This window comes from Mya arenaria, chromosome 7 (genome assembly GCF_026914265.1).
Source record: "Mya arenaria isolate MELC-2E11 chromosome 7, ASM2691426v1".
NCBI classification, from domain to species: Eukaryota; Metazoa; Mollusca; class Bivalvia; order Myida; family Myidae; genus Mya; species Mya arenaria.
The window spans coordinates 18,639,223-18,661,789 of NC_069128.1; the positions used below are offsets into that span (position 1 = coordinate 18,639,223).

General features: G+C 35.4%; 1 protein-coding gene and 1 long non-coding RNA gene across 2 annotated transcripts in view; one reads left to right on the top strand and one right to left on the bottom strand.

Moving 5' to 3' along the window:
* The window catches only part of LOC128240536 (uncharacterized), a 71,385-nt gene extending 67,108 nt beyond the window's left edge, over nt 1-4,277 (top strand). Inside the window, exon 4 of the long non-coding RNA XR_008262184.1 lies at nt 4,146-4,277. This is a non-coding gene — a long non-coding RNA (uncharacterized LOC128240536). The remainder of the gene's footprint in view (nt 1-4,145) is intronic.
* On the bottom strand, nt 667-22,351 carry LOC128240533 (uncharacterized). Its single transcript, XM_052957190.1, has 13 exons — nt 22,287-22,351; nt 21,132-21,826; nt 20,509-20,653; nt 19,760-19,956; nt 19,453-19,537; nt 17,855-18,022; nt 17,157-17,354; nt 16,213-16,783; nt 13,997-14,136; nt 13,598-13,778; nt 12,905-13,038; nt 11,380-11,496; nt 667-9,750 (listed from the first exon to the last, which is right to left on the bottom strand). Exons 2-13 carry the CDS (start codon nt 21,709-21,711, stop codon nt 8,523-8,525), a joined length of 3,744 nt encoding a protein of 1,247 aa, XP_052813150.1. The 5' UTR covers nt 21,712-21,826; nt 22,287-22,351; the 3' UTR covers nt 667-8,522.
* Nucleotides 22,352-22,567: the final 216 nt, after the last annotated feature.

The following is a 22,567-nucleotide window of genomic DNA, read 5'->3' on the forward strand; positions in this document are numbered from 1 at the left end:
TTGTTCGCAAAAATGACGTTAAGTAATATTCACTGGAAATGACGCAATCTGATTAGACAATAGTCATGGGTAATATGTAAGTCAAATTGATTCACCGGCCAGCAAGTTCAACTGTACCATGTATAAAGTCCTATTTTTTAGAAGTTGATGTGTCATTTTGTTCGCAAAAATGACGTTAAGTAATATTCACTGGAAATGGAGCAACTGATTAGACAATAGTCATGAGCAGTTTGTTAAACTGTAAGACCCAATGATAAACCGATTAAGTAGTGAAACTGTTTAAAGTTCTATTTTTAGAAGTTGATGCGTCATTTTGTTAAAAAAGTGACGTCACTGTTTACTTGAAATGAAGCAATCTGATAGGACAATACTCAATTATAGTTAATAGTGTGTGTATACCACGTGATAAATTACGTTATATATGCTACGTCGGAAGGCAAAAAATTGCTTAAAATGAAGACTTAAATCAAATATAACTTTTCATTAGATTTTGTGAAGTTATCTTTGTTTAAAGTATTTTTTCAAATCAAATGCCTTCCGACGTAGCATTTATGACGCAATTTATCACGTGGTACACACACTGAGTCAAGGGCACTACAATATGTAGGTCGCAGTAAATTTCTATATACATGTGTAGCATATAGGAGGGAAAAAAGAAGGACAAAATCATGTTTCATTTTTATGTTATATAATCATTTCAGCACTTAAGATCACTGGTAATAAGTATACATATATCTACAAAAACATCTTTACAGTACAACTCCCTTACAAAAATACATCTAACTACTTTCATGAAGGAAACAAAAAGACTTTGACAAAAACAGACACATTTTCTACGTAATTAAATTCAAAAATGACATATTAAAGTACATAATTTGGAGATTGATGACATTAAAATACAGTCAAAGATTGAATCAGTATATCTAAGTATACAGTGAAACCCACTTATGAAATCATCATTCAACTATGATAGAACAAAATGAGATGGTGACAAAAAAGATGAAAACGTGTGGCATGTCCATGAATCTAGTTAACATTATATGACATTTTGAGACTACTTGCAGAACTGTAGTACGTCCTATAAATTCAGGTAGTTACTATAGTCCATGCAGACATCCCATTGTTTTATGTAGTAGTTAGATGACATGAATCAAAATCTTAATGATTAAGAATGGGCAGAGTGAGTGTAACAAACAAGCCCTTTTTAATCATTAAGATTTTAATTCATGTCATCTACATGTAACTGACTTAGAATACAACCTCATCGGCTGATACATTGTCAATGCAAAATCTGATGCAGGGAGTGTGTATCAGATGAGTGGCAGTAGATGGACCTTTAAACACACGCGAAAGCTGAAATTCTTAATGATTAAGCCTACTGTTTAATAATTGCCTATCTGCAGTTTCATTGGCTGTAAATGTAGTTTGTATTCTGAGTCAGTTTTGAAGACATAAACAGAGGCCAACAATTAAGAAAGGGAAACTCTTGCCCCCAAAGTATTAACAATTATCAATTACGAAACAATTTATTTGGCAACATTTTGAATACATTTTTAAAAGTCGAATATATTAATGTGGTTCACAAACAATAAAACATACATGTATATCACAAATCTGCACCACTTTGTGGTTCTCAAGCCTTGACTTAATATTATATATAAGTTAACTAACAATTGCTACAGACTGGAATAAAGGTAGTCCAGATAAGACACGTTCAAGATCTTTTTTCCAATTTTCAAAAATCATACAATGGAAACTACAGGGAAAATGTTTTTTTTATAAAAATTGTACTCTAAAACCACTTTATAGTTACTGGTATGTTTATATGATGTAAATTTAAACAAAATGAATGCCAACAGAAAAATGCTTTCTGTTCTTTATCCTAAATTACTGACAAAATATATTTGTTACTGAATAATTTGACGGTTTAAAAGATACAAAATAGAACATGTTGATAAAGTGGCTGGCAAAAAAACACACTGGAGTGTTTAATTAACATGATTATGTTCAGGCATATTGATAGTAATGTAATATAATTTTCAAATTACTCACTCATGATCATACAATACGATCATTTATAAGTTTGTCCCAAAGACATACATGTAGGGACACACTTATAATCAATTGTATGGTATGATCATTTTTTCGAAGTGGTTAATCCAAGTAAAAGAATTATTTATTTGAAACAAATTATCTTTTGTTCACATACATGTAACACAGCTGGATTGAATATGCAAAAAAAAAAAAAAAAAAAAAAAAAATCACTTTTAATTCAATAAATTATCTTATGGCACTCTGCAACGAAATTTCCTGCCCTCATAATCACTATCTTCTTGAATTTGAGTTTCAGACTTAAAGCTGCATTCAAGATTGACCGTTTTGACAACTTTTTTATTTCTTGTCTTGTCTTGTTTTTGTCAGCATTCTTATATCACTAGTATCCAGCCATTCACAGAAAAAATGGCTCATTCCAAGACAAAAAAGTTGTCAAAACGGTCAATCTATGAGAATGCAGCTTTAAGACTCAGAACTCCTTATTCTAATGTTATGGTAGAATTCATTTAAGAAATAGCTTTTCTGAGTCTAGTAAGATTATGTGCCATATTCGCTTACATTTTGAGTCTGAGTGTAAGACTCAGACCCAAGATGTAAGCGAATATGGGACGTAATCTTACGTAATTTGATCATACACGCTTTGATAAGCTGACGCTGTAACAACCATGACAAACAAAGAGAATAAACAAAAGCCCATCTCATCGCACAAAATATGGGTAATAAGGAACAAGAAGAGCACACAATTAATGTGAAGTTTATATAAATGGAATATATATTAAGCACTTAATTTTATTATTTACAAAGAAAATAAAAATATATATAATTATTAACATAGACACATGCATTTAATGCAAAAATTGAAAAAAAGAAAGCAACTTGTTGTCCACTTAAGTGAATGCTTAAAATCACATTATATTCATATTTGATCAAAGCGTTCATATTTATCCTTGTCTTTAGACACGCCTCAGTGATTTCCGTTAAGTCTTCTGGCCAGTTATTTAAACAGTCCAATCAAAACATCTAATCTCAAAATAAAGTGAAATCTAAGTTTGTTTTTGAATTCAGCCTTAGTTAACTGGTTTCTTAAATGTTGTCAACATTTTTACATGCCTATTTAAATGTCACGACTTTATTTATTTGAAAAACAGACTAGGATAAACCTGATGATCAGACAAATTAAATGCAAAATAATAACAATATGATGAAAATATAATGAGTATATAATTTTAGCTAACTACATTAATTAAATTAAAAATACATGTACATGTACAATTATGTCTGTGACTTGAGCTCAAAAAATAAAGCACTAACTTTTTCGCAAAAACAAAGACATGAGGTCTCACAGAGAACACACACTCGATTATCCAGCCTGTGTTAAGTTTCAGGATTCCAAAATTTTCGAGTTATCATTCTTGATTGTATAAAATTTCAATTCAAAACATAATGTTAAGTTGCTGAGGATTTGACTTTTTTGTCCTTACTTTAATGCAAAACCTTAACAAGAATTTCTAAGTCAAATAATAAAGGGGCTAAATTGGTTTCATTTGCATGAAAGAGTTATCTGACTTGGTAAGGACATGTAGGTGGGATGAATAGTGTATTACAATTTCTACATTTTTTACTGACTTAACCCATTTGGACAGAAATTTAAAAACAAATGTAAAAATTTTGGACCAAATTTTAAACCCTTTTCTGTTCCTGAAATTGGTCCGGCAAGGTTAAAATCGGTCCCGACTGACAAATTGTCGGTTTTTGGAAGCCCTGGTTGGGGACATTGAATCAATTTTACTACAGAAGGTTTTGACATTTAAATTTGTGTAAAAACATTGTTGTAACTTCATAATAACACAACAATGAAACACCCAAAACTCTATAACAAATGCACCAACATTCCGGTTAATGTCTATTTTGAGCATAAGATGTATATTTAGCAACAAAATAAGTAAGCGAATAAAGATGTAAAAAAACAACAAGAATAAGAACACATTTCAACAGAAGTATTAAATTCCTACTTAGTAAAAGCTTAAGAATGAGATCACTTTGATTTGCATGTTGACTTAGTTGATGCAATTAACTTAAATCTTTTTCAGTGAACTACGATAATTTCAAGACAGTACGTGAGAATTTGCGGCAAAGAGAATGCACAGCCGTCTGCATCATCGTGGGAACTACATTTACACGTGAATGTTGCCATGGAAATAAATGTGAGAACAGCATTCGCTCATGAACAATGACATGGAAAAAAATGTATAAACAACATTCATGTGCAAACAATGCCATGAAAAAAATATGAGAACAACATTCTGTCACCTTAGTGCAAGAACTCGATATCTGCTTCTTTCTATATATGCTCTTAATGAGTTATTGCACTTGGGTAAATTACACTTGTGAACAATGCCATGGAAAAAATGTGAGAACGACATTCACTTGTGAACAATGCCATGAACGAATGTGAGAACGACATTCACTTGTGAACAATGCCATGAACGAATGTGAGAATGACATTCACTTGTGAACAATGACATGAACGAATGTGAGAACGACATTGACTTGTGAACAATGCCATGAACGAATGTGAGAATGACATTCACTTGTGAACAATGCCATAAACGAATGTGAGAACGACATTCACTTGTGAAAAATGCCATGAACGAATGTTAGAACGACATTCACTTGTGAACAATGCCATGAACGAATGTGAGAACGACATTCACTTGTGAACAATGCCATGAACGAATGTGAGAACGACATTCACTTGTGAACAATGCCATGAACGAATGTGAGAATAAGATTCACTTGTGAATATTGCAATGGAAAAACATAATGGAACAACATTCACTTGTGAACCATGCCATGGAAAAAAGATGTGATAATAAAATTCACTTATAAATATTCCCATGGAAAAAAATGTGAGAATGACATTCATTTGTGAATATTGGCATGGAAAAAAATGTGAGAATAAAATTCACTTATGAATATTCCCAAGGGAAAAATAACAACATTATCTTTTGAATAATGCCATGGAAAAACATGCACTGTCCCAAGAACATGACAAACTCCCCAGAAAGGCCATGTTGGACAGATAAAGTCACCAAGACTGACCTCATTATCAATAGCCTTCATGTGCTGGTCATGACCAAACTGCCTATCAAATTTGAAATCCCTAGGCCCAAGTGTTCACAAGTAATTGCTTTCAGCAAAAGATAACCAATTGAGCCAAAGATTAATGTGGTACCAAAATTTTACACTGTGTGCACGTATGGTAAAAAATGAAAATGTGCTTTGTTATGCCTACAAATATCTTCTTAAAGATCTACAAAAATAATGAATCTACTCTGTACACATTATTATGTCTAAACAATTAAAGAATATACACATTATCTTGATAATAAAATGATTGTTCAAGTTCTAGTTATTCTAAGTACACCAGCATGGCACATTTTGCATACAATGAGTTTTAATTCTGTACAAATATAAGGCCTGATTATTTCATAGGAAATATATGAGCAATACAAATAATGCATGGAAGAACACTAAGTTGGTACATTTATATACACAACAGTACAGAAGAAAGTAAAGAGTTGTCATAAACTGGGCAAAAAACATGTACAAATAAATCCCATGATTATTGATTGAAAACACGCCAAAGTAAAATATGTACAATAAAGTCAAACCTGATTAGCTTGAACACCTAGGGACAGGCGAAAATACGTCGAGCCTTGAAAAGTTCAAACCAAGAGGGAATGCTTATCTTCAGTATGAATAAATCCGTCCTTTACATCCAGTTCGAACCAACCACGAATTTGAGCCAAGGGAGTTCGAGCCAATGGGGTTCGACTGTAGAATGAAATTCCCAGCAGTTTTTCCAACACATTTTATGGCCAATATAAGGGAGTTTGACCTAATTAAGTGTTTAAATGTGATAAAACAATAATCTTAAAGATGTACACACTTTATGGACGATAGTTTATCAATGTTAATCATGGTTGATAATGAAACCAATACTGTACCAAAAATGAACTGTAATTTGTAAAAAATAATAAAATTGATGCTCTACCAGTATGCACATTATTGGGGGATAGATCTCAGACAGGAGTAGATCTCGGACAGTCAGGAGTTTTGCTTTGTTTAAGCTTTGTTTAAGTTCAATCAGGTTTTTTATGTATCATTTGTTACGGAAAAGTTGCAGAAGGGTCATTTTCTAGAAATGTGGTGTACATGTAATGAAAAGGTACATCACCCATCATGGAATATCAAGTTAGGACATGGTTATAAAGGAGTCATATATTGTGCTGAACAGTATTATTTTTACATCAATGGAAAGATTGAAATTAAGTATTAATTGTCGAATTTTCAAATGTTAAGTAGAGATATAAAAATTAAAAATGATGAGATCATTTTCGAAAAAAAAAAGAGTCCGAGAACTACTACTTTCAAACTAAAATTTGACCCTATTTGTGCATCAAATTAAGAACAATAGAAAACAAGGATATGCTTTTTAATATCAGCTAATTTTGCATGTTTCTAACTAAAACGAGCTGAAGTTTACTCTTAAGAAAAAATATCAGATATCACAAAAGATCAGGTCGATATCTTGAAAAAAAGTGTCTGAGATCTATTCCCCATCTTGTACCAACACTGTAATTTGTACAACAAGACAACGTCTCAGCAGCTAATAATTCATCATAAACATTAGGACAAGACAATGTACCAGCAGCTAATAATTCATTATTAACATTCGGACAAGACAACGTCTTAGCAGCTAATAATCCATAATAAACATTCTGACAAGACAATGTACCAGCAGCTAATAATCCATTAAAAACATTCGGACAAGACAATGTCTCTGCAGCTAATAATCCATAATAAACATTCTGACAAGACAATGTCTCAGCAGCTAATAATCCATAATAAACATTCTGACAAGACAATGTCTCAGCAGCTAATAATCCATTAAAAACATTCGGACAAGACAATGTCTCAGCAGCTAATAATCAATCATAAACATTCGGACAAGACAACGTACCAGCAGCTAATAATCAATCATAAACATTCGGACAAGACAATGTCTCAGCAGCTAATAATCAATCATAAACATTTGGATCATAATAAACATTCGGACAAGACAATGTCTTAGCAGCTAATAATCATCATTTTTAATCGGACAAGACAATGTCTCAGCAGCTAATAATTCATCATTAACCATCAGACAGTCAATTTACCAGCAGCTAATAATTCATCATTAACCATCAGACAAGACAATTTACCAGCAGCTAATAATTCATCATTAACCATCAGACAAGACAATTTACCAGCAGCTAATAATTCATCATAAAAATTAGGACAAGATAATGTCTCAGCAGCTAATAATCCATCATTAACCATTGGACAAGACAATTTACCAGCAGCTAATAATTCATCATTAACCATCAGACAGTCAATTTACCAGCAGCTAATAATCCATCATTAACCATTGGACAAGACAATTTACCAGCAGCTAATAATTCATCATAAACATTAGGACAAGATAATGTCTCAGCAGCTAATAATCCATCATTAAGCATTGGACAAGACAATTTACCAGCAGCTAATAATTCATCATAAACATTAGGACAAGACAATGTCTCAGCAGCTAATAATCCATTAAAAACATTTGGACAGGACAAACAATGTCTCAGCAGCTTATAATCTATCATTAACATTCGGACAAGACAATGTCTCAGCAGATAAAAATTCATCACAAACATTCGGACAGGACAAAACTTCATGGCAAAAGTCGAACAAGGGGTCATAACTTGACAATCATGAAAGACAGAGTTGTGGACTGTTAGCTACATATTTGTTTTGTATGTGGCAACATGTGCTAATATTGCCCTGGTGCCCTTTTGTACATAAGTTAAAATTGAACATCTTATGTTTTCTTTTTCACACCAACAGTATGCTAACCTTCCAGTTAATCAAGGTGATGTCAAGACTTGTTTGTTTTTCTCACTTGCTGTCAAGGCAAATAACCAAGAAATATCTCAGCCAGGGTCATGGAACTTGCTACATGTATGCTCATTGTCATTGTAAACAAGTTTACCAAATTTCATGTAAAATATCTCTAATGGTTTTGAGTCATGGCCAACAAGTTTTAACAAAACAACCGGTCCATCTTGCTCGAATATCATTTATCTGAGTACCATAGCTTTAACAGAAAAAATACTTGAACTTCATTATTTTACCTTGAAATAATGATACAAATAATATGACGAAGTTTGATGGGAATGAATAGAAAATGGGGCCTGTTGAGAGTAAACAAGCTTTTTCAAACAACTTGCTCAGTGACCTTGATTTTGTCCTGATGTTGATAAAAATCAACATACACCTCATAAAGAATTAAACAGAGCATAAACCTCAGATTCTGGTAAGAAAAAAATGCCTCCCCCTCCACCCCACCCTCTTCCATAAGAATCTGAATGTAAAGCTCAGATTCTATCCACAACATTTTTGATTGCCTCCCAATCAGCCTCTACAGCTTGATTGGCCTGAATCGCTTTCACCAATGTCTCAATGTTAGCCTGGTAGCCGTCCCTGCTTTTCCACTTTAACAGACAATGGTAAATCTGCATGGCCACTTGGTCCTTGTTGTCAATCTTACACTGGTCTATATCCACCTGAGGCAGTCCTAGTTCAATTATCACAAATTCCCAGTTGAAGCCTAGCGATTGCGCAATCTTGCTCAAGTCTTTCAGAGTGACCTCCCTTTTCCTAATCACAGAAGGGAGAGCATCAATCCAATTCAGAGTCACCTCCCCTACGGGGACCTCAATGTAATCAGGGTACCATGACTGAAGGATGATTTTTGACTGAACGATGTGGGGTTGGCTATGAGCGCAGCAAGGCAGTTTTTCATCTCTGAGCAATTCCTTACAGTTTATTAAGCTCCCTGAGCCTTTCTTCGGCATAAGGCACTCAATGCAGACGCTGAATGAGGTGTTGTTTTGATAACGGCACAGCTCCCTGTCAAGTTGGTTGGTCAAAAAACGCCGCAGTTTGTCACAAAGGGAAGACTTCACTTTGTTTTCAACAAGGTTCACAACCCGAACTTTCATCACATCATCTTCCAACCAAAAAATGAAGCAGTGCTGAGAATCCAGATAAAAGACACCGAGATCGCAGAAGATTTGATCTTCATCCACTTTCCTGAAGATCGTGTATCGCGACAAGCAGGCACCGAGCATTCTTTGAAAGACCATCGGTGGAATAAACCCTTCCTGAAAGGCAAAACACAAATTGGGCGTTCTCTCGCTTATCTTTCCCTTATCCAAGTCCGAGACATCCTTCTGGCCCTTCATTCTCAAAAGGCTCGGAACAAAGTAGAAATCAATCTCTTGCTTTTGTCCATCCTCAAGTTTCACCTTAGGTCTGGCAATGATGTCCAACTTTTCCATATACGACAACAGAATATCTCTATGCTCCATAAAGTGTCCCTCCCGATCTTCTCGCCAAATTTCGTCAATCAGTTTATCGTGTAAACACGCTTTTTCCTGTAAGTTTTTCCAAAGGGTGCGTAGCTGAGGTCGCAGCTTACAAAATTGTTGTGCCGTTATCAGTGACTTAAACGCGTCAATTATCCACTGAGGGTCCAGCACAACATAGCCAGCTAATTCTTCATCATCAAAGTAGATCAATGAGCCCACAGCATGATGGAACCTGGAAATTGAATCCGAAGGTTATGAATAACCACTGACATTAACTAAAAAGGCACATCTTAATTAACATTTTCCTTACGGTAACTATCTATTAAATAGTATTTATTGCAAAACTAATTTAAATTTTGCATGCTGACAATAAAGTTGGTATCCATCACCAAGACTATGACATTACCTTGATTCTTACTTAAACGAGGGTTATCCATGTAATATGAAATTTGCGGAAAAATTATGATATTGTTTAAAATGTTAAAATGCTTGGTGTGAACATTGCGGCACTGTTTTTTTCTAGGTAAAGGGAGATAAATGCAATCCGATTTATGTTAACAAAATAAATGTTATAAGCATTATTCTGAAGTATCTCTTTTCCCTAGGATTCATAGCTGCAGTACTAGGACCCTCAATTTTAAGAAAGGGATGGGGGGTCTCTTGTAATTTTATGGGGTCAAAAAAATATAACAGTTAAGAATCAATTAAACTTTGTTTAGGGGTCCAGTGTTTCGTTGCTGGGAGAGACACAAACATTTTCAGCATTTCTATATAGCAAAACATACTATGTTCAGATTGTTACTGTGACCTTGACCTCGAATGTAGGGACACAGGTCTTGTGTGCCACACTTCCTCATACTATGGTGGTCACTTCCGCCAAATTAACTTTAAAATCCGACATTATATGACAAATACTAAACAGCACACAAAATATAATCAGTAAGGCTTATATAATAGCAAAACATACTAAATTCAGAAGTTTGCTGTTACCTCGAACTTGAAGGTAAGGGACATAGGTCTTGTTAGTGACACATCTTTATGCTATGGTGGTCACTTCTTTCAAATACTTTTAAAATCTGACCATGAATGAGCAAGATATGGACTGGATAAAAGTGGGACAGACAGACGGACCACACTAAGTTCTGGATGCTGTGACCTTGACTTTGAAGGTAGGGACACATGTTTTATATGAAACACATCACCATGCTTTGGTTGTCACTTCTGCCAAATAATATAAAAATTGGACCATAAATGAGAAAGATATGGATTGGATAAATGTTGGAAAGACAGACGGACCACAATAAGTTCAGAAGGTTGCTTTGACTTTGACTTTTAGGTAGGGAAACAGGTTCTGTCTGAAACACATCCTCATGCTATGGTACTCCCTTTTGCCAAATAATTTTAAAATCGGACCATGAATAAGAAAGATATGGACCTGACAAAAACAGGAGGGATGGACGGACCATATTAAGTTCATTTGTCATTGACATTGAAGGTAGGGAGTCACAGGTCTTGTGTGCGACACATCCTCATACCTTGGTTGTCACTTCTGACAAGTAATCTAAAAATCTGACCATGAATGAGAAAGATATGGACCAGACAAAAATAGGACAGACAGCTGACCACATAGAAGGTTCAGAAGGTTGATGTGTCATTGAGCTTGAAGCTATGGGCACGGGTTTTGAACGTGACACATCCTCATGCTTTGGTAGTCACTTCTGCTAAGTAATCTAAAAATCCGACAATAAATGAGGAAGATATGGATCGACGGACAGATGTGACAACGTGCCTGATTCCTTAAATGTCCCTACTTCACTTTCGATAATAAAACACCCTTATAAAACACCAAACTTGGGCCTACCTGAGAAAGAGGACAATTTCCTCGCTGTCTTTAATTCTCACGTCCATCTCGCCATCTAGGGAATTGACTTCATCAAGGGAGATAATTCGTTTCTCACCACCCAGTTTACTCAACGCCCTGTAAATATTCATTAAAGAGAGGTAATAATATGGTTTATGAATCGGTTAAAAAGACAGCAATCATCCATGCTCAGTTCTCGGCTTACGCTCTGAAATTATTCATTAAATTAAATATTTAGGGGGTGGAGTTTATAACAAATAGGACAAAAAGAGGGCAACTTTTCCGCTTCCGAGCTTGCAATCTAAATAACACACTTCCTTAATCCTACTTCATCCTGCTTCATTTAATTAGCACTCAGTAACTGCAAGTTGGTGTTTGAAATCAAAAGGGTTCTAACAGTATCAACCCAGTATAAAAAACATACTAGACAAAGAGTAATGGTACTTGTCCACTTGTGGTTCTTGTGCACTGTATTTCTCCTAAATAAGATCTATCAGTATATGAAGTTCAAAAGAAACCCCTCAAGGACTTTTCAAGATGTGCTTCAGACAAAAAATAAATATGAAAAATTAAAAAAGGGCAACAACTGGAGATAAAAATGTGGCCAGAGTTATGGTTCCTGAGCACCTCACTTCTCCTCAATGAGATATATCGGTATATGAAGTTTGAAGTCAATACCTCAATTGATATGAACAAAAAAATATGTTAATTAACAAAGGGCACATCCTCAAAAAATACTGCAAACAGAATTATGGTTCTTGTGCATTGCACGTCTCCCAAATAAGATCTATCTCTATATGAAGACTTTTCAAGTTACACTCCCAACTAGATTGCCTGGTGAAAAGAAATAAGTATGAACATAATCAAAGGGCAATAACTCTAAAAAGTATTAACAAAATGTTATTTCTTTTGCACTGCACTCCTACTCAACACAGTCAATATTTATATGAAGGTTGATGTCAATACCTCAAAAACATATGGAGAAATGAAGAAAAAAGTAGACTTGTCTCGATGTACAAGGACATAGGTACAGAGAGACGGGAGAAGGTGTTTCCTATATAGCCCACACAACTATCTACGTGGTAAGGTACAAACCTATCAAATCTGCATACAAACACAGATGAAGATGCTAAATATAACACAAAGGCCATCACAATATCACAATATCTATATATCTTGTTTTTAACCTCATTTAGAAAAAAAACCATTAAAGCTCCATTTTCACAGATTGAACTTTTTTTTTATGGAATGAGCCAGTTTTTGCGCAAATGTCTAGAAACGAGTGATATAAAACTGTTGACAAAACAGCCGCTTGCAGTTTTCATAATTCTTCAAAATTGATGTTTCATGGCTAAAAGCATTGCTAAAGCAGTTTACCAAACAATTGAGCCCTGTTCTATTGAAAGTTATCTTATATGACTGAATTGATGGCACTTATGCCAAAATCAGTCGGAAACCAAAAAAATAAAAAAGGTCAAAACTGTAAATTTGTGAGAGAGCAGCTTTAATAGGAAAAATCCCAAACCTTTCCAGGGGTAGCCATTTGCCGGGAATTTCCTGGTTCCAATGCATCTGCCGTTTTGCCACCTCTACAATCGCCTCTTTCAATCGGTCGATTTCTTTATCGTCAATGCTGCATTCAACTGCGAACTGCTCAGGCTGGAGAAATTATGTATCTATGATTATGATTTAAACTTCTTTTCAGCTTCTTAAAAACATAAATTTGACATCTTTGAGTACAACACATTGAATCTTATTTACTGATTACGACACTTGCATCTTCTGCAGTTTTTTTGCACATTTTTCCAATTTGAAATATACTACAGTTGTCTACCACGTAAATCCAAGTAAGTTTAAAAATAGCATTGGTATATTTTTCTGTACCCCTAAACAGATATGATTTAAACTGGGAAACCATTATGTGCTATTTAAAACAGGGAAACACAGATGGGACAGCAGCATGATTTTTGTGTTGATTATTGTAATAATTGAAAGAGATTATTGGCTTCTTACTTGCTCGCATTGACAATTCTAGGCTTGTTTTGTGGAAATACTGTATTTGCCGATTTTTGGACCATCTGTTGTCTGGCCCCTTTACCACAAAAATAATCAGCACAAACAATGAGCTCATTTTTTTTAAAACAATTGGGAATCTGAATACCTCTCTAACTAAAGAAGGTGAAAAAGCGCAAAAAAAGAGTTAGCAAAACTTTCACACCTGTAAATGTTCAGCCACAGGCGAGTTCTCCAGCATCATTCGGAACTTCTCGAAGTATTTCCCGGCAGCTGATTCCACTGTCTGTCCCTGTTCAAGGTTCATCTCAGAGCTTTTTGTACCAACAAGGATAACCGGAGGATGTCCAGGTACCTCGCCGCAGAAGGTGTGAATGGAACGCATCCTGTTAATCAGGGATAGTTGAACATGTATTTTAACACAAGAAAGCCCACATGTTTAGAAAACCTTCAGTTAATACTTCTTCATACCAGGAAAGCAAGTAGATTGTCACAAAATATTAAATACTGCCTATCAACTAATTAATCAAAACACACCTAGTTTGAGCAGTCTTTTGAAAGGTGTTTTTTTTCAACAAAACTGCAACGATCGTTAGTAACTGACCAGAAATTTCCATAGTCTTTGACGAGGCGTCCCTGCATCTCAGGAGCCTCTAGCGGGAATTCCTCATCGATGACAAAGTCGTCCAAGTCCTTCGTCAAATCCAACACAAGAAGATATACTGCCCGTGGCGTTAAAAAAACCTGAAAGGAAAATAGACGTCTTTGAGATTGATGATAATCCGTGTGTTTAACAAGAGCACCAACTGTCACAAAATACACCGGTTCGTTTTTCACGACACCAAGTTTGGAGATAAGTAGTTGTTGCTACGCCAAATTAAGAGAGCTGGCACTGACAGTTATTGCCAATTCAAGGGTCATAACTCTGGAGTGCCTTAAGGCATACAACTGGTTAATGAACTTGTACAAAATACTATTCCAATTCACATTCTGAAAATATTTGGTGATGATGGAACAAAGGTTTCTTAAGTTTTTGATCGGACAAGACCAATAATATAGGTAATTTCTATAATTAAAGGGCAATAACTCTCAACATGTAGTATATTAAATGTGTACACATATTTGTACGCCCTTTTTAACAAAATTGGATGTATAAAAGATTTACGGTCTCCAGTACATTGTCCACTCAATAACCTAAGCATTCTTTGTCCAATTGTAACTTAATTCAGTCAGAATGTGTTGGCATAATATTTGGGACAATTTTGATAACACTCTAGTTGTTTGAGAGTTATCACCCTTTAATTATAGAAATTACCCATTTAATATACTACATGTAATACTGTTTTTTTATTATTCTCAAATCAATGAATGTGCTATTTCAATTGTTTTGGCTATAAAATTTGCTTGCAATCAATAAAACATTATAAAACAGTAAATTCCACATGATCTATGTCAGTATAATGCAGCTACAATCAGGGCTCATCCTAGACAGAAATTTTCGGGAGAAGTGAGAACGGGGGAGGGTGCGCGAGGGGGGTTCCCCCTCCTGTAGGTCGGAAAATTTTGAGATTTTAATTGTCAAATGGTGGGTTCTGGTGTGTCCTGGACAACTTTTCTATGCATTTAAATAGGTGTTTAAATTGTTTTTAAAATAGTCATACTGGTTGTTTTTAGTTGGAATTAATTTGTTGTATATACCTTTAAAAAGAAGTCAAGTTTCAAACATTTTATTACATGCAAACGGTTAACCTATCATGCACACATACATATATATCAGAATTTAAATACATGATCGCATCTTGTAACTCAGTTACACTCTTGTTTGATGTGTAAGAGGGTGAGGGCCCATTCATGAGATGGCCAAGATCAGCACCTATGGCCCTGGCAAGCTGGAGGTGGTACTGAAATTCCTCCTTGGGGAGCTCCCGCTTAGCCAGGTGGTAGGCATTCTTAAGGAGCTTGGGGTCAAGCTTGTCATCCTTGGACAGTTTGGCCAGTACGATTTTCCTCATGGGTTCCTGGGAACTTCGCAGTGCCATTTTTTTATCTGCATCTTGTTTGTACCAACTGAAATTATTTTGATAATTTAACTTTTTGAATGATTTCTTATTTGAACTGTCGATCATGTCATCACTATCAATATCGTCAGCTTTACGTTTCAGGCCTGGGGAATCCCGCAGAAGCCACGTAGAAAGCATGATTACTATTAAACAGAATGCAAAATATCTCATATATAGAATATTGATGTGAACCGATCGAAGAAAAAATAATGGAAACATTTCTGAAATAATAAACAACAAACCTGGAACTGTGATTCGCACTTGCCCTTCTCGCTAATTTCGCAGTAATCACACCCAATTAAGTTCATTTGTCATCAGTGCACATCATTTAAACCGCTATTGTCATAAAGTATAAATCCTAATTGGCCCAAATTGACTTTTACAAACATCGGCAAGTGTAAATATTAATCCCTTACAATTTTATTACATCGATGACGTAGCGCATGTACACAAAGTCAATGGTGCAAACACGTGCCTCGATTGAATAAAACAAACGTTCTCATTGGCCGAAGTCAAAGGAGCATATTTACTAGGTTTAACACGATTGGCTGTTTGTCAATCGAGCTGACAGGCGGAAGGCGGAGTCGCTCTGTTTTGACAAGCATTAGTTCTTAGCGATATCAACTTTTTGATCTTTGAAAAAGTCGGCGAAGTTAACTTCGCTTTGATCTTAGAAAATAGCGAAGTTGCCGCGGGCAGGGCGACTTAATCGCCTAAGTCGCCTGGTAGGATGAGCCCTGTACAATACATCAATCCTTACCTGATGTGTGGCGTAGAAAATGTACTGGCCAGCAAAATCCCACATGGAGATGAAACCAATTTTGTTCTCGGTTCCAGACAGATTTCGTTTCCGACCAAAGGTACTCTCAATCACTTTCAACGTCCCTTCTGAAAATTTGTACCTCGGGACGTCTTCATTCGTAATCTGATAATCGCCGTCAATACTCGGATACCTAATGCCGTTTTCATCAGAAACCCCACTATCACCATTATCTCCTGTCCCAAAAACAGTTTCATTGTTTGCGTTCAGATCAAATCTCAATTTCAAACTTTCTCTCGAAGGATGAGAACCGTTCAGACTGGCCTCTGGTTTAACTGGTGACGAATCTGTTTCAGAGGTATCTTTAACTAATGGTGACTCTCTCCCTGAGACATCTCTAGATGATGAAATCTCGCCTGTTGGTATGGACGACATAGAGCTATGGAGGGAGTGATTGGTGTTGCTCCTGGTACTTAAATCGAATAGGGACTCGTTTGTAGAGTTGCGATGTAAGAGCTCTTTGAACACCGATGTTCGTTCCTCGTCTGGCGATTCTAGAACCCTAATAAGCCTGTAACAAAAATGGTCAGTAAGAAATAATTAACAAAAGTGCTGCCGAGCAAATGCCAAAACTTGTCTTTTCTTTAAAGCTGTAATTTCACAGATTAACTGTTTTGACAACTCTTTCATTCTTTGTCTTAGAATGAGCCAAATTTTGCGTAAATGTCTGAAAACTGGTGATATAGGACTGCTGATAAAAGATCAGATCATGGTTTTTAATATTTACACTCCAAATTTTATGTTTTATGGCTAAATGCTTTTTAAAATCCCACCCAGCATGAAAAGTTTACAGCCAGGACATGGAAAACCAGAAAGAACAGAGGAACGGTGGGATTTTAATATGCCTGGCTCCGGGGCACAATTAAAGTTTTCATCTTCCCTACCTCAGCCTATGAGTCTCATCATCCATGATAGACGACCCAGGACGAGGATTGAGCCAAATTCCTGTGGCCACATTGTACTGGCACTGTCTGAGGTGAATCTCAATCCCATTAGTGCTTCCCACACGTCGGAACTGCTTTCCCATGAGTCGCTCAGTCAGCGTGGTCTTCCCTGCACCATGGTGTCCTATCACCATAAGCCTGAATTTTTTTATATACTTTGATTAATCCTGATGCTGTTTCATGCAGATTAGGTTCAATACACTCATGGACTAAGATCTGGGCTATTTGGTTAAGGCTACAAAGTATATTTCCTTCTTAGGTGAACATAAAAACAAAGTAAAACTTATCAAACCCACTTTGACTAAACTCTAAGTCACCTGAGATTCCCCTCCTTTGAGTGCAAGAAAGACAGATTAGATGTAGACAGTTTCTGTTATTTTGGAAATCATGTCCAGTACAATAATGGCATATGTGAAATTTGGAAACACAGAAATATTCCCAAAACATGAAAACATGCTTGGCATATGTGAAACTTGGGGACACAATTTTTTTCCATACTTGAAAACATGCTTGGCATATGTGAAATTTGGGGACACAAAAATATTCTTAACTTGAAAACATGCTTTGTGTTTGTGAAATTTGGGGACACAAATATGTTCCCATACTTGAAGACATGCTTACAAAGCTTAAAATCTAACCGTATATCCCTAACATGTTCTTTCCCCTCTTTGAGAGCGCGGAAGTACAAGTCAACAGATTTCATGTCCATAGTTCGAATCTCATCTGGTACAGAGGTCTCCTTACGTGACAGCGGGAAAAGAATGCGGACACATTCACTGTTCGATGTCCAAAACCGAGTTTGGCTTCTGTGTAATATATTTACATAAGTGTTAGAAATTCATATTTTCAAGCACTAGCCTATTGTCTTTATTCTAAGTTCAATGTTAGAGCTTATTACTATCACAATAGTCTATAAAAAAGGCTCTGTTAAATTTTGTGGTTACATAGAAAGAGTAGTTATTGTTCTATTTTTCATAACATAAACATGTATTACTAGTATTATAGGGATGCAAACGAATATTCGAAAATTCCAATATTCGATCAAACGTTTGGTATTCGAATTTCAAAATCGGTATTCGAATATTCGATGTTTTGTTGTTGAATAAATATAAGAATATATATTATGCCTACAACTCTGCTGTTGTGTTTAAAATTTGTTTGTCTTGTTTTTACAACGATTGTCCCATAATGCCAGAGGTGTGAATGAAATGACAATACACTAAACATGCGTCATATGCGATTTAGGGACGTATCATAGGGTACTGTAAAAAGTCCCCGTAATTTTACAATAACTGGCAGTAAGACAAGTGACACAACAAATCCAATTATTTTCGCTAAATTTAATTGCCTCTTAGTAGAGGTCAGCCCCAGAACAAGGGTGCTCGTCCTACAGAAAGACCCTCCATTGGCGCATAACGCCAATTGGCCAGAGTTCACGTTGTTTACAAATATGAAGGCAGAGGAATATAAGCTAAAAGTTATTGTTTTTTTCTTTGTTGATAATGTATTACTTTTTGTCTGTTTGAAATGAGGAATTTCAGAGGCTCACTTGGTAAAATTCAGGGTCCAACGCACATATTGGTTACAACAAAATAGAGCTAAAATGCACCCGCTATTGTTTTAGCGAATTCTATGATAGTTTACTACAACTTTTAAAAGATGTATTTTGATAATCGAATATTCAAATATTCGTTCAAAAGAATTACCGAATATTCGAATATCCATTTTGCCATTCGTTTGAATCCCTATGTATTACCTATATATATACAGTTTATTTCATAATACATAAGACAAAAATTATGTCCATGGGTATACACATTATAATAGGTACATGTACATTGTAATACAAATAAATCATAAGTCAAGACAGGATACTGGTATATATTAACAGTGAAAAGAGGATTTGTTTTCTTCTCAAAATACATATGAAAAGTTTTTCGAAATTCAAACGCTTATAGAAAAACATAGCCAAATTTCTGTTTAAAACAGTTTTTTGAGAGGTCATCAACTCAACATATATTTGAACAACATTGTCTTGTGTTAAAAATTGACATTAAGTAAAACACATGAAATATGAAACAGATAAAGTTTTCAATGACATTGGCTTTATAAAAAATGACCGAGTGTGTGTTTTTTGGAGAAGTGTACTTGTAGCAATCAGTGGATAAGCCTGTTGGTATCATTCTATCGAGGTAGGCTACATAACACCATGAGGATAAATATCACTATTACTCACCTATAGTAATCCACCATGGTCTTTATGCAGTCAAACTTTGGCAGATCTGCTGATAAGCCTGTAGTTATCTTCCCTTCATGGTAGGCTACACAACAACATAAAATCACAGGACATACAAATTTTCGTGGTAGGTTACAGAACTTATATTTGACACCTTTTTATTCGTCTTTAAATGAGACACGCTAAAAGACTGTACATACATAAAGATTGGTTGCTAAGCAATTTAACAAAACATGACAAGGGTATTCAAAAAAAAGCATGTATTAATTAAATTTCACTTTAAGACCATTCATTGTTATAAAATTACCTAAAGGCACGTGGATTATTTTCATATCCGGTGACCAGACAGAAAGGGCGTATGTGCCCGGCTTGGTCGAGCGTTCTTTCACAAGAAATGTTCCATCTCGGCTATTCTTATTGAGCAATATTGAGGCCTCGTCCCGATCTATACGTCCGTGAAACCACTGAGGGATGAAGCACTCTAATATGGAGCCTGGAACATACCTGGAACACACAAAACATGAACAGTAAAACTGCGATCACTTGAGAACGAGGGAGGATGATTTGTGTATTTAGGAGCAGCAATGGTGCTTAATCCCTCTACTTCTTTAGTATTCTATTCAGCGTTAGTATATTTCATATGAAAATGGAAGCAATAATAGTTGGGACTAAGCATTGATCTCGACTGACCGCCATTTCTCGAACGAACGACTGTTCGAATGACCGCAGTTTTACTGTATTAGTCATTTTATTTTTACAAATTAGTCAGACTCAGAGAAGTGATTAAGCTGGCAGAGGTTTAAAGGCCCTTTTAGACTTCCAAACATTCTTCTTTGTCAAGATCTTAAATAACTATTTTAAAATAATAAGTAAGATCCTATCGTAAGATCCTATCAACATGACAATTGTTATTGCTTTAGCTTCATAAATTTTCTTTTAAAATCTAAGAACAGCTAGAAAATATAATATTGTTTAAAGAATGTTATACTAAGAGTGAATACTTTGTTAAAGGGGAACAAATGTAATTTATTTTTTAGTCGATTAAATAGTTAATACCCTTCATTGTCATATTCATCTCGCACAATAAGCCACTGTGTGTTGCGACTAGCTCGCAGAATCGTGTATTGTCGGCCCTTATGCACTTCCAGACACAGCTTGTTCAGAGAGCCAAAATCTTCTACTGCAATGGCCAAACTGCCCGCTGAAATAAAAATGTTCAGACTATAATGGTGATTTCAAAAAACAAGGTTTAAATGTACTGGTACAGTCATCATTTTTTAGATTTTTTACACAAGCATGTGGCCCATTACACAGTAGTTGAAATAAACCCAAGCCCACAAGCCCTGCACTGGTAAAATGCTCTGTAAGCTTGCTTATATTCACGAGTTTATAAAGCAGGTCTTGTTGATGCTAAGCACTTTTTTTAAATGTAAGAATTATGCTTGTTTATACAAACTTATAATTTCTGGTTTCTGGATTATGACTGGCTACATTAAATGATATCGGTCATAACTTCAATAAACTTAAATCTGTCAGAGCTTAGTAGCAGATAAGGGTCGTAAAATGCGTAATTATGCTTTAAAATGTGCCAATTATGATATAAAATAAAATATCTGATCATATTAGTACAAATACAATTGTTGTAAGGGAGTCAATTAACAAATAATCCTAAAACATACCAACGATTCTAAAGTTGAGAAACAGCTTATTCACAGCGCTGGCCATGCTACTGGAGACCTGGGGAATATTAATGTCTGACTGCTTTATCCACAATTCCAGATTACCCTTGAACACGCCACTGTAACTACATTTATTGATGAAACTTGGTATGGATTGGTACAGAACCCCATCATATTCGATCCCTCCTCCATGCTTATTGAAGCTGTAATGAGTGACAGTATCAAATTTGGCACTAATAATGACTTTAGCTACATCTTTTGAGTTTGTACGAATGATGAAGCTGCCATTCGGCTTATCAGCTAATATTTTTTCTGCCATTTGAGAGGTAAAGTCAGCTAGGAAGAAATCTTCATGACAATAGAGATCCGCTGGGCTGACATGATTGTTTCGGACTAATCCTTCTATCCCATATGCATTTCGAACCCATGTCTGTGTGTTAGACTGGGCCTTCTTAACCGTCAGAAGTTCCCCTTTGATTAGAGGCAGAAAGTTGTTGATATCAAAGTCACTATCAGTGCATGGGGCATGCACGTGAGTGATAGCAAACACCTCACTGTTTTCTGGAAATCCTGAGACCATGTTGATACCTTTAGAATATCACTGTCAGCTATTTTCATCTATATATTTGTGTCTTCAGACGAGTATTTCTTTCGTCCTTTCACCATTCTTGTGTGTGCTACATGGTTTTTTTTATCTGAAAGTAGAAATTGCAAACATGTCTATCTGTTAAACAATCAGTCAATGTCAGCTTAATTTTGATGAACAGATTTCTTGATTTCATAATTATTGAAAAACCAAGTATTATTATGGTTATTTTTAATATCAATTCAATGAGTTGAATAACCAGTGTAATGATTAATTCAATATTCATTGTCAATTCAGGAATTATAACTGGGTCGAAACTAGTCCACCATAATGTCCGCCAAGGTGTTTTATGACAGTAATACTTAAGATATGCAAACATAATAAGAAAAAGTATCCCTGAACGTTCATATTGGTAGCTTGGTCGAAACATCTATGTACGAAACTAAAATAATTACTTGACTATGCAATAGTCCAAAAACGATAATGTCAGGGCGCGTATTTAATAGGCATATATCAATATTAATGATCTTTTTATTATGTTTTTAAATGAAATACAAAGGTAAACTTACATTAACTCCTTTAATATGTCGCTTTGTGTATTTTGGAAAGTAATCTACTTCCGGTACGAAGGTGGGTACGAATCAGTTTATCTGTTCCCATCGTTATCAGACAGTAAGAATTTTAATAAAATTAAACAGAGCGTCATAAATAAATGACACTGAGTAATAAATATAAACATACCATTAATATATTCCGGGGACCAAAGAATTCTTGGAACAAAATATATTGGTCCCCAGCTAGGGTTAGGCTAGTTATTTTCGGTGAACGCGCACGTGCGTTTTAGGTCTGG

What these genes read in the sequence shown, in the direction of transcription:
- LOC128240533 (XM_052957190.1), bottom strand. Translation starts at nt 21,711, where the DNA reads ATGGTCTCAGGATTTCCAGAAAACAGTGAGGTGTTTGCTATCACTCAC. An exon ending in ACCATGGTGGATTACTATAG is followed by an intron (nt 18,023 to 19,452) that starts GTGAGTAATAGT and finishes TATATTACACAG; the next exon opens with AAGCCAAACTCGGTTTTGGA. An exon ending in AAAGACTATGGAAATTTCTG is followed by an intron (nt 13,779 to 13,996) that starts GTCAGTTACTAA and finishes CCTGATTAACAG; the next exon opens with GATGCGTTCCATTCACACCT.